The 11,789-nt window shown below is 56.0% G+C and overlaps 5 protein-coding genes across 5 annotated transcripts; 3 read left to right on the top strand and 2 right to left on the bottom strand.

Moving 5' to 3' along the window:
- Positions 1-65: 65 nt before the first annotated feature.
- Positions 66-944, top strand: K489DRAFT_378755 (uncharacterized protein). The gene has a single exon (XM_033604479.1). The coding sequence runs from the start codon at positions 472-474 to the stop codon at positions 658-660; it is 189 nt and encodes a 62-aa protein (XP_033461379.1). The 5' UTR covers positions 66-471; the 3' UTR covers positions 661-944.
- Positions 945-1,352: 408 nt separating this feature from the next.
- Positions 1,353-2,267, bottom strand: K489DRAFT_400218 (uncharacterized protein; the record flags this gene model as incomplete). Its single annotated transcript, XM_033606986.1, has 2 exons — positions 1,353-1,803; positions 2,167-2,267. The coding sequence occupies 2 exons, from the start codon at positions 2,265-2,267 to the stop codon at positions 1,353-1,355; spliced, it is 552 nt and encodes a 183-aa protein (XP_033461378.1).
- Positions 2,268-4,794: 2,527 nt separating this feature from the next.
- Positions 4,795-5,667, top strand: K489DRAFT_289263 (uncharacterized protein; the record flags this gene model as incomplete). The annotated part of the gene is made up of 1 exon (XM_033600146.1): positions 4,795-5,667. A coding segment is annotated over one exon (873 nt), but the record flags the coding sequence as incomplete, so codon positions are not given.
- Positions 5,668-7,837: 2,170 nt separating this feature from the next.
- Positions 7,838-8,779, top strand: K489DRAFT_387840 (cysteine proteinase; the record flags this gene model as incomplete). The annotated part of the gene is made up of 2 exons (XM_033606360.1): positions 7,838-7,960; positions 8,108-8,779. 2 exons carry the CDS (start codon positions 7,838-7,840, stop codon positions 8,777-8,779), a joined length of 795 nt encoding a protein of 264 aa, XP_033461376.1.
- A 565-nt stretch (positions 8,780-9,344) lies between these two features.
- K489DRAFT_378752 (uncharacterized protein) lies at positions 9,345-10,923 on the bottom strand. The gene has a single exon (XM_033604478.1). It carries the CDS (start codon positions 10,884-10,886, stop codon positions 9,759-9,761), a length of 1,128 nt encoding a protein of 375 aa, XP_033461375.1. The 5' UTR covers positions 10,887-10,923; the 3' UTR covers positions 9,345-9,758.
- Positions 10,924-11,789: the final 866 nt, after the last annotated feature.

Raw genomic sequence — 11,789 nt, 5'->3', positions numbered from 1 at the left:
ATCGATTCTACCTTCTTGATTATCTGATAACATGTCTCGTTGTTGATACAATAAACAGGAAAGATGTTGTTTACAATACCAAGACAAAATGGCCCGTTCGGTGATTTGGCCCGCTCGGTGATAGATTACGTTATATATACACGTGTATCTGTATATGTATATGAATATGAATATACAGATTATGCGCACCACCGTTCTTCTCGTGCAGCAGATATCCTCGCTCCAGGGCTGTATCCCATCCGGTTTCCATCGTCGTGAGAAGGATGCATGCCTCGCGCGGGCGGACGGACAGAGGTTTCGACTATGATGATGATGATGATGATGATGACTCGCGTCCCGGGAGTCCAGTCCAGTACACGAACACTCCGATCCCCCAACGGGTGCCGACGGACACGTGACGGGCACAGCTACGGCTGTTCTATTGATGACGACGTCCAGTTTGGGATCCGTGGGCGATCGTGGTAACCACGGATGATGCTGATGATGCTGATGATGATGATGATGATGATGATGGTGGTGGTGGTGGTGGTGGTGGTGGAGTGCCACAGGAGGAGGACGAGACGGAGCTCGGAAGGGCAAAGAGGCGGTGGTCACAAGTATTACATTATCAGAAAATCATCGTCAGGATGCAGCCTGGACCGTCTTGTCTGTCTTGTCTGAGCATGTCCAGGCGGAATGTCGTCGACCCGCGATGATGGGGATGAGGGTGAGTGATGAGACTACCAAGGTCGCCATCCAGCCATCCATCAATCCATCCATTCACCCAGCCGGCCGCGCCCAGCCTGCAGGTGACGAATTTCTCCGCCACATCGCATTGGTGCAGCACCCTTTTTTTCGGGGTCCCGTCTCTGCCGGATTTCGCTGAGCCCCATTGAGGAGGGAACAAATTACACGATATGGATGTTTTTTTTTTGTTTTAATCTTCGCTTGTAGGGATATGGCTGATATCGTTCCGCAGTCCGTCGTGGTCACTACCTAGGTCCCGTCCGACGTGGAATGACGGAATCTCCGTCATCGGTTTTTCCCTCCTCCTCTTCCCTACTACTACTAGTCTCGATCATATCGTCGGGGAAATTTGGGAGAGAAACAGATAGTCTAGTTCGGCAAGGTGCGCTATAATTATCGACGGTGGTGTCCCGCCCCCGTACCTACATTTCAACCTGCCTAGTGGGTACATTAGCGGATTTCCCTGGGCGAGAAAGCAGAAGGGAGGAGCCCTATCGTCGGATACTGCAGGTGTTCCGTAAACGCGGCTGTGATGTGATGGAAGTTCGAAGGTGATGATTTCCGCTGGGGATCGCCGCGCATCATCAAATCTTGTTCGGTTGTCGGTAGTTTTTTTATTACGCGTGTTAGAGCCCGATAGCAACTTTGTCCATCCGAAGACAGACAACGTCGTCGAAAGAGAGAGAGTGTGTGTGAGAGTGAGTGAGTGAGTGAGTGACTACACCGCAAGAGGAGCAACTATATGACATGTGCCCATTATCATTCATTACTGCAGGGAGGTAGGCGGCGGGCAGAGGAAGGACCCGATCGCGCATCTCCGATCCTAGTCCAGGGTGATTCCACCCGACCACCACGAAGCATTTGAGATGAGGGATGATGATGTTGATGTTGATGCTGATGATGGTGGTGATGGTGATGGTGATGATGGGATGTGACGATCCAGCCGCACCAAGTGCTTCCCTGCCACCGGGATGCACATGGCTGTCGTGATGAATCTCCTCCTCTTGTTCTTCAATCGTCGTCTCGCGTGGAGGATGTACGCGTGTCTGTCTGACTGATGACCGACTGACTGACTGACTGTAATAATAAACATTCCAACTGGCGGCCGTCATGCCCGCATCTTTTTGTCGTCCCAGGGAGAAAACGAAAGGAAAAGGAAAAACAAATGGAGCGTCATCATATCGATCTTCATTGGGCTTTCTTCTTTGAGAGAGAGAGAGAGAGAGGATGAGGAATCCTTCTCGTGTATTGGTGGGTGGGTGGGTGTGTGTGTGTGGGTTGGTAACGGTTTCGACAACCGTTTCTCTGGGCTGGACGAGACGGAAATCACGTGGCTGTACTTGTCCATCCGATTTGGCTGCTGACAATTCACACCCATTCACACCCGTTCAACCATTCTAGAGGAAAGTTTCATTCTTCGTTGACGATGACCCTGCCTACCTGCCTGCCGCCCTGCCGCCGCCGCTTGCTGGATTGCTTGCTGGATTGCTTTGCTTGCCTGCTGGTCGCCGGAGTGCTTCGTTCGTAAGGATCGCTGCCATTGTATTTTAATGTATTGTGGTATTGTAGTGTATTGCATTGTATTGTCATCACTGTCACCGTCACCGTCACTGTCACTGTCACTGTCAATGCTAGCTACATACAGTACACACTATTACATATTTTGCTGCTGCTACGGCGAACTCGTACCCGGGAGAAAAGTTCCATTGCTGCTGGTCGAGACACACCCACACACACATACACACACTCTCTCACTCTCTCTCCCTCTCTCTCTCTCTACTCTTTCCCTCTCTCTCTCTCTCTCTACTCTTCCGCAAACTCTTCCTCCGCGCCCGTCACCCTCACCACTCACTGGTTCACATCGTACTTTCTCTCACGTACGCTTCATCACCTCTCGCTCGACTGACTCGCCGGCTTGTTTCTGCCTGATTCGCCGCTTCTCTTCCGTGCCACCTGCACCATTCAACTCTCGGACTCTCCCACTAGTCCACAGCCTGTCTCTACACCAGACGACAGACCATCGTCCTCCTCGAATGCCTGCTTCACCGGCGACAATTCCCTCCCAATCTCTATTAATAATTGTCTAATCATCACCGACTCATCGCTCGCTTCAACGCACCCTCTCCCAAAGGAGCTCACCACTTGACACGCTTACTGGACTCTTCGCCTCACTGTTTCCGCCAAATTTCCCCGAAAGCGCCTTATTCACGCCGCATTCCCGCCGAGACCTCCCTCCCTCACAGGACACAAACGCCCAAAACATTCCTCCGGATTGAATTGTTCCTTCGACCGACCTCATGCCTATCACAATCAAAGGCCTCGGCCGTCGGAAGTCTTCCGGCAATGCCCTCGACATTGCAGGTGGTGATGCGTCCGCGGACAGTCCGGCACAATCCACCTTCCGCGTGTTGGAACGTCCGGAGAACAAACCCAGCTATGCCCCCGACCCAGAGACGAAACGCACTTTTGCATCACCCCTACAAGCGCTCCGCGGGAAATCCGTCGACAACCTTACATTAATGTCAAATGGTACAGCGGAGAAAAAGTCGACATCGAGATGGGGCCTCAATCCTGGTCGAGGTAGTGCAGGCACTGCCAATTCGGGTTCGAGCGGATACAACGACTCGGCCGTCCAATCTGGCCGACACAGCTCATCTTCGACCCTTCCATCATCGCTGGAACGCGATCGGGATTCAGACGACGAGGATTTATTCGCCGCGAGGAAACCACCTGTCCCGGCGCCCCCAGTGGCACCCGCTGCACCAATGGGCCCGCGACCGTCCATGGCCATCGACGACCTTCCCCCTCCACCGTCATTCTCCTCACGCGCTGCCCGAGCGTTCTCGTTCGGATCCAAGAGCAAGACCATCGCCAAAGAACTCGCACGGGAGGAGGCGGCCAAAAAGAACAGTTCAGAAGTCCCTCCGATCCCATCAATACCGTCATTACCTCCACCACATGCGGATACCTTCCCACAGAGTCCTCCGCGAACTCACAGCCCTCAGCGCCAACGCGCATTGACCACGAGCAGTTATGCCAGCACCGCCGTCCCAAACCAGCCGCAATCCGAACTCACCCTGGACGCGAGTATCGGCAATGATGATTTTGGAAGCATGTTTGATAATTTGAAGCGCAACTCTGTCATCCCACCAAGCGCGGCCAATGCAGGACCTCAACGGAAGGTGAGTCGAAACGAGCAAATGACGTGTTATTCCTCAGCAATACTGACATGTTTTTTTTTCTCTTCATCGGCAGGACACACAGCCGTTGTACCCGCCAAAAACGTTGTCGCGGCGTTCCTTCACGGTGTCTCAGGCCCAAAATAAACGTGACGAACCCGAGACGTTGTACGCTCGAGCGGCAGCGGCCGGCTATGGCGGTCAATCCGATTCCGCGGTCAGTTCGCCAGGTTTGAGCGAGTCCAAGAGCGAGGATGATTTAGGCGAGACCTTCTTCAAAGGTGGTAAACCAGGATATTCGTTGGTTCCCGATCGACACAACTCACCTTCGCCCGGTCCGGAGGCATCGCTTTCTCGCAATCTGGCGTCCGACCGGGATGGCAACGCCTTCCCGAGCCGGCAAACCCAACTTGACGATGGCGACCGTTGGGTGAAGAGGGTAGAATTGCAGGACAACCCGAACCCGGTATACAACAGCCCGCAATCGACGAGATCCACAGGCGTCGCCAAACAGACCCCTTCGCGTGGTCCAACCGCTCGTGGACTCACCAGTCCAGCATCGGGAAGCCGCAATGGAGAATCCGAGATCACGCCTCGCGCGCAGATCGCCGCCGCCGCTGCGGAACTCGTCGATGAGCCGCTTTTCGATTCATCGCCCGCAGGTCCAGCCAGCCGTGCCATCCGCCCTGGCGTCCACAGCCGCGCCGACAGCGGTGGGGCGCGTCGCATGACCAACCAACAGTTCAAGCTCTTGCAGAAACGTGCAGAGGACATCACCAATACCCGCGGCAGCCAGGATGGATCGGACAATGAAGAGTTGGACGACGACGAGGATGATACGGAGCGAGCGAGGAAGATGGCCACTCAGCGGAGGAAACAAGAGGCGAACATGTCTGTCTATCGACAACAGATGAAAAAGGTGACGGGAGGCGGACCTCGTGATCTCGCTCCCATGGGTTCTGCTCGACCCGATGCCAATCGTGGGTCTAGTATGCCTAATTTGGGGAACCTGCATTTCGGAGGTGCGTCCGGTATGCCTCCGCCGAACTTGAACTCCGGTCGCAACAAACCTTCCGACAGCGACGAAGATGAAGACGTCCCTCTTGGCATCCTACAAGCTCACGGCTTTCCCAATGGAGCTCGGCCACCTACTCGTCTTGGGAGCGGTCAGAATGATGTCGAATACCAACGCCGTACGTCGGTTGCAGGCTCCGTTGTCAACGGTGGCGGAGGCGGCGGTGGCTATCCCGCCTTTGCCCGTCGCCTACCAGCGGATCCCTACTTCGGTGCTGGGATAGTAAATCAATCCAACCGGGAATCTCTGGCCCTGCATCATTCTTCGTCCGCGTCGGTCTACGGTGGCATGGGTGGTGGCATGCCTCCCACCCCGGGTGGTCTCGTTGGCGTCATCGCTGGGGAAGAACGCGCTCGTGCCGCCCGCCGTGCTAACCCTGGCTCTCAAGGTTTCGGCTATCACGCCGGTGGGTCAAATACGAATCTGCCCCTACCGACGAACATGCTCCCTCCACAACAACAACAGCAGACTCCTCGCGCCATGTCCATGACGGGCACCATGAACCCCATGAGCATGATGCCCGGGATGATTCCCCCCAACATGGCCGCGCAGATGGATCCCAGCAACCCCCAAGTCCAGCAGTTCATGCAGATGCAAATGCAATTCATGCAGAGCATGATGGCCCTACAACAGCAACAAGTCGCCCTGTCAGGCGGCAACCCAGCCGCATTACAACAGCCCATGGCGGCGAACATGCTGCCCCAACCGCAGTACCCACAATCCCTCCTCGCCGTCCCCGGCCAACCACGCCCCAATTCGGAATTCTTCGGCAGCGCCGGCACTTCTCGCCCGGCCTCCATGCTCGACACCGGCCGCGCCATGACCATGAACGGTCCCCCAAGCGGCTGGAACGCCGCCGCCGCCTCCCGCCCCGGCAGCGCATATCTCATGAGCGGGGGCGTCGGCGGTGGCGGCCCCGGACCCGGCTACACCCCGTCCATCGCGCCCAGCGAACGCAGCAACATCGGCCTCCCCGGCCGCTACCGCCCCGTCTCCAGCATGAACCTCGCGAACCCCAACGCCGCCGCCGGCGCCAACCCCTCCTCGCGGGCTTCCGTCATGGGCGTGCCCGCCTCCGGCCGCAGTCAGTCTTTCACGGCGAGCTCGCTGTTGAACTTTCCGATGCAGCAGCAGCAGCAGGCACAATTCCAGCAACAGCAACAACAATTCCAGCAGCACCAACAGCAGCAACCCGCCTCCGAATCCAAACCCACCATCCGCGCCCTCAACAAGCCGAAATCCGCCGGTCTCCGCGCCAGCTTCATGCCCTCCTCCGGCCGCCCTTCCGCCTCCCCCGCCGCGAGCAAAAAGGGCAGCAACAACGACGAAGACGACGACGGCGACGACGGATGGGCGGAGATGCAGCGTAAACGCGCCGAGAAGAAGAGGAGCCGGTGGACGGGCCTCCTCGGCGGCGGAGGGAAGAAGGAGAACGATCCCGTTGCCGCGGGTAGCCTGAAATCTGGAGGAGCCGGGGAGAGGGAGGATGACAGCGGACTGGGAGAGGTCGGGGAATTGTACAAGGGGTTGAATGTCTGAATGGGAGTTTTTGTGATGTCCGTCTAGAGGAAGAGAGGGAGGGAGAGGGAGCGGCCAGATGATTCCTCTTGTGCTTCCTCTTCTTCCACTTCTTTTCTTTTTCTTGGTCTCTTCTTCTTCTTCGTATTCTTCCTTCTTCCTTCTTTCTTCTTTTCTTCTACCTTTCTGGATCCCAACTATTATTGTCATTATTATCTATCCATCTTTCTTGTCCCCTCCTCCGGGGTTTCTTCCCTCCTCCTCCTCCTCCTCCTCTTCTCCTCTTCTCCGCTATCCTCCGTTTCTGTAATTCTTAGATTTCTTTTTCTTTCTCTTGGGAGGCAAACGACCAGAGAATCTGAATTTCAATTTTATTTTTTTCTCCAGCCAAAAGGGAGATGAGCAGTAAGTAACAGAACAGTGTCCATAGTTCGATGGGAATTATAGTTGTTGTTGTCGTGAATCCATTTGCCGGCTGCTGGAGTTTACACGGCTTAGGGTCCACCGACCACTCTATTCTATATAATATACAAGCGCATTGGAAATTCTGCCGCGGGCATGAATGACATCGGCGCGCTTTCTTAGCTCCTCCTCTCGGCTCTCTGGGGGGCGGGCGAGCGAGCGAGGGCTTCGGTTCGGTCCCGTCCAGCGCGCGCGCCAACGTCACCTCCTCACTCTCCATTCTTCATTCCGCCTGCAGGGCTTGCTCGCTCTTTCCGCCGGCCGCTCCTCGACTCTTTTTTTTCCTCCTCAAGAGGTTTTCTATTCAACAACAGGCCAAAATTCCGCCGCCCGCCTCCGATCCGATCGGCCATCATATGTCCCTTCTGAGCTTCCTGAAGCGCCCCGTCTGGTCGTCGCCCCCTCGTTGGATCCGAGGTCGCTCGACTCCATAGTGGAGACGGGAGAGGGAAAGATTCTCGTGTCGACGACGTCGGAACCACCCGCGCGGATTCAAGGAGATTCACCTGTGAACTCTGATCGGCCTTGCTTCTCTCCTCCTCTCGGACCATAATCAACTCTCTCTCTCTCTCTCTCTCTCTTCCGCTCGCCGACACGAACCCTGCATCCTTCCTTTCCCTCCACCTCCCTCATTCCCTCCAGCAACCAAGACAACCAAGAAAGGAAGAGAAAACCTCCCAATCCCCAAGGAGAAAAGAACATACCATCCCTCGCGTCCAATACCTCCGCCGTGGCTCGCTTCACCTCCCATCCCCAATCCGCCCATCGCGGGGGCAGCAGCAGCCGCAGCCGCAACAAGCTTGCAGGGGGAAACCCGCTCCATCGTCATCGTCGCCGTTTCGAACTCTCATCATCGTCGTCGTCGCTGCGCAGGAAAATGCCGTTGAGGAAATCTTCGCCTTCCTCGTCGTCGGCGAGGGGCGCGTCGCAGCCGCCGCCGAGTCGGTCCGGTGGATTCCATCCGTTCGGTGGGAGGGTGTCGAGGCATTTCGGGGAGACGGTATGATTTTCTCCCTTCTTATGTATCTTTTTTTTTCTGGGGTGGGAATGGAATGGGGGGAGTTGTGAGGAAGGGCGGAAAGGGGAATCGACGTGGCGGATGCGCGGAAAGACCCCATCGCTGACCACTCACGCAATCGGATCGCAGCTGCACCCCGAAGACCCCTACCTCAGCTACCACGACGTGCGGCTCACGCGCGAAGACATCGCCTCGATCCGGGACGACTGGCTCACGGACAACGCCATCGCCTTCTGGGAGGAGTACCTCGAGCACGAGCACCTGCCGCACTACCCCAACGCGCAGATCGTGCTGCTCCGGCCCTCGATGAGCTTCATGCTGCAGAACACGCCGGACCCGCTCAGCCTGAAGTCCGCGCTGCCGGACCTCTCCCGCACGACGCACGTCTTCCTCCCCGTGAACGACTGCCGCAACCTCGAGGAGGCCGAGGGCGGCTCGCACTGGTCGCTGCTGCTGGTCTCCATCATCGACCGCGTCGCCTTCCACTACGACAGCCTGGCCGCGGGCAACGTGCCGGACGCGAAGCGCGTGGCCGTGCGCCTGGCCCAGCTGCTCGGCGGCCCGCCCCTGCGCTTCGTCAACCTGGACGACACCCCCCAGCAGAGCAACGGGAGCGACTGCGGCGTCTTCGTCTGCCTGCTCATGCAGCACCTGCTGCTGCGGAAGCTGCTGACCGCCCACGCCCAGGACAAGATCTCCATGTCGATGCGCGGCAAGGACGTCGACGCGCGCGGCGGCCGGCGGGAGATGCTGAGGATCATCGAGGAGAGGAGGAGGGAGGGGGAGAGGAGACGTTCGTGAGTGTTTCCCCCCTCTTTTTTTTCATTAATTCTTGTTCCCGATCCCCTTGTTTCCTTTTCTTTTCTTTTCTTTGCTTTTATCTCCTATTTTTCTTCTTTTTCACTGACCAGGAGGTCCTTCTGCTTCTCGCCGCGACAGACTCGACGGCCGCCGCACGAACAGCCCCTCCACCTCGCGGTCCCGCGACCCCCCGCGGATCGGCGACGAGAACGACCCGCGGAAGAGCGCCGACGTCGAGCGGAAGCAGGCGCAGCAGAGGAGGAGCGAGTCCCGCGGACGCTGAACCCGGGGGGCTTTTTCCCGGGGAGCCTCATCGCTGGACACTTTCCGGCGTCGCTGGATTCCCCGATTCTTGCTTTTGTTTTGTTTTCGTTTTCGCTTCCCGCTTTGATGCATGGCTCCTACGATGTGATGTGGAGATGGGGACGGAGGCGAATGTGCTGTTCTTCTTCGGAGGGAGGGTAGGCACACATCTGTTTGGGAACAGAACGGAGAGAGAGAGGAGAGAGAGAGGTGGGGAAAGGGCGGTCCACGGCGACAGAGACGCCATCGACGGCTGGCTGGGTTGGGAATCCCCCGGCAGGGAGGGAGACGACACTTGGCGAATTTCTTTTTTCTCTCGATGATGGCTCGGACGATCATGACTGACTCGGCGATGGCTACGATGGAATCGTGATGTCCTCTGCAAAGCTGAACGCGAAATATTGACCCCCCTGTCTGGAATGAATTGAATGCGGTAGACAAAGTCGTCCCCCAAAAGAAAAAGGTGGAAGCGACGAGCAGCGGACTTCTTTTTCTTGGCATGGAAGAAAAGCAAGTTGGATATCGATGTACATCTTGGAAATGGACTCCTCGAGGGACAGGAGGGAAGCGAAAGAAAACAAAACAAAAACCAGATATCTGATGATGAGTCCGAAGAGCGATGACTTCCCCTTCCTCCCTTCCTCCCTCATTCCATTCAAAAAGAAACATTCTCCCCTCATTCCCCATCATCAACACTCTCCTGTCCAAACCTCTCAACGACGGCCTCGATGTCCCTATACACTTTCTTCCTCTCGAGACCATCCCTCTCCCACTCCATTCGGACCTCCTCGATGACCCTCCCGCAACCCTTCAGCATGCCGCTGTAATCCCTCAATTCCGCTTTGACGAGAGCCCTCTTCTTGGCGAGGGAGGCCTGTAATTGGGAATAAAACTTCTTCTGATGAGCCTCCCATTGCGAGATGATGTTTTGGCTGCGGACTTGGTAGTCCGAGAGGGATTGGGCAAAGGCGAGGTCTTGGTCGATGAGGGATTGGGTCGCTTGGTGCGCGAGGCTGACGAGGTCGTCGAATAAGGTGGCGTGGTGCGGGGCGAGGGCGGTGCGCCAGATGGTAAGGTTTTCGGTTTGGGTTGGGTCTGAGGAGGTGTTATTAGGGTGGGATGGGGATTTTCTTGGATCGGCGGTGAGGAGAGCGTGGCCAGCGTGGAGGGCGCGGATGGTATGATCTCGGGAGGCCGCCAGGGTTGTCGGAGCGGTTTGTACTGCAGGGTGTGTGGTTGAGGTGATGGTTGCTGTTTTTCCAAGACGGTGACGGAGAAGATCGAGTTGTTCGTCAAGCTTCTGGGTCGGATCCGGGGGAGAGGGACGCGATGGCTCCTGCTTGAGATCTCCACCCTTCTGCACACTACCTCGAGCGAAAGGGTTTGGAATAGCAATTTTCACAGATGCTCGACCCAAGAGCAATGCATTGTCAGACTCGCGAGTTCGAAGACCAGAGAGCACTTCAGATGTAGCGAGAGGAGATGCAGGCTGAGGTTTGCGGCTGCTCAATATGCCATCGGAGCTCAACAAAGGAGGTTTGACTCGACGAGAGAACAGAGGATCAAGAGGCACTGACAAGCCATTACGAGAGGCGACTCTCGGTGCTTCAAGTGCATTGAAGTCGTCCTCCACGTCAGGATTCTGCTGTGTCTGCTGGCGGTACGTTTCGAGTACGGTGGTATGGTTTAGGTCACCCATATTTTTAGGTATGGGACTTCCGCGAACGTCTACAGTCTGAGATGACCTCTTTCTAGGCACGATCTCATCACGATTGTTTTTCAAGCTCGTGGAGGCGGTGGCCATTTGTGCCTCTGGAGGAGTCTTTTGTCGAGGAAGCCGATTCGACTCGTGGCTTGGAGGCTTCTCAACCGAATCCATCGAGAACTTAGATCGCTTCGCAGGGACTTGTATCTCTGATTTGCGAGTCAATGAACTACTCCTATTACTCTCGTGCGATTTGTGACTTTGTTTCAAAGCTTTTTCTTTGGATCGCGTTGTCGTGACGTGCTCGTCATGGCTGAGGTTCTCGCGATGCGTCTCGATACTAGGCTGCACATTTTTGTTCTGTTGTCGTTCCTGTTTCGGCGGTGGCATAGCCAGTTGCGAGGCAGTCCTCAATGCAGCATGTGATTCTTCAGGCAAGCCTTCTTGCGGGAGGGGCGAAGTCTTGACAAAATCATCGAAGGTGTACAAAATACCATCAGCCTTGTCTTCATCGCCGTTACCGTGCGGCCGCTCGCTTTTCGCGGCCGGGGCGACCGAATCAGAATTATGATCGATTTTGTGGCGTTTTGGGCTCGCCTCGTAAGCCTTCGTTGTCTCTGCTTGCCTTTTTGAGGGAAGAAGTCCCGCTAGTGCAACATTGACCGTACTCGCAATGTTGCCCGTACTGGGCTTTGCAAGCTTCGTTTTGCTTCGAAGATTCTGTGGGACTACAGAGCTACCTTGCGCAGAAATCTCCCCTGAATTCATCTTCAGGTTTGGATCTTTACTCCTGAGAGGAGCTCGTTTTGAGGGCCGAGCCTTGTAAACTGTTTTACGTTTACTTGAACTCGATCCTTGGTTACGAGGCCCAGATTTGTCAAAGGCGATGATAGGTGTTTTGCGGGCCGTGTTGATAGGTGTCGGAAGATTCTCCGTTTGATATGCAGGTGTTCTTGGAATTTTGGTCTGTGTAGTGTCCTTTGCTTCAAAGGGTACATGTGG

The sequence above is a fragment of the Dissoconium aciculare genome (genome assembly GCF_010015565.1).
Source record: "Dissoconium aciculare CBS 342.82 unplaced genomic scaffold K489scaffold_4, whole genome shotgun sequence".
Lineage (NCBI taxonomy): Eukaryota > Fungi > Ascomycota > Dothideomycetes > Mycosphaerellales > Dissoconiaceae > Dissoconium > Dissoconium aciculare.
The sequence above is the reverse complement of the archived record's forward strand: the minus strand, read 5'-3'. Positions and strand labels throughout refer to the sequence as shown.

Bases quoted from the DNA above. Each gene is read 5' to 3' on its own strand.
- K489DRAFT_378755 (XM_033604479.1), top strand. From the start codon at position 472: ATGATGCTGATGATGCTGATGATGATGATGATGATGATGATGGTGGTG.
- K489DRAFT_378752 (XM_033604478.1), bottom strand. From the start codon at position 10,886: ATGGCCACCGCCTCCACGAGCTTGAAAAACAATCGTGATGAGATCGTG.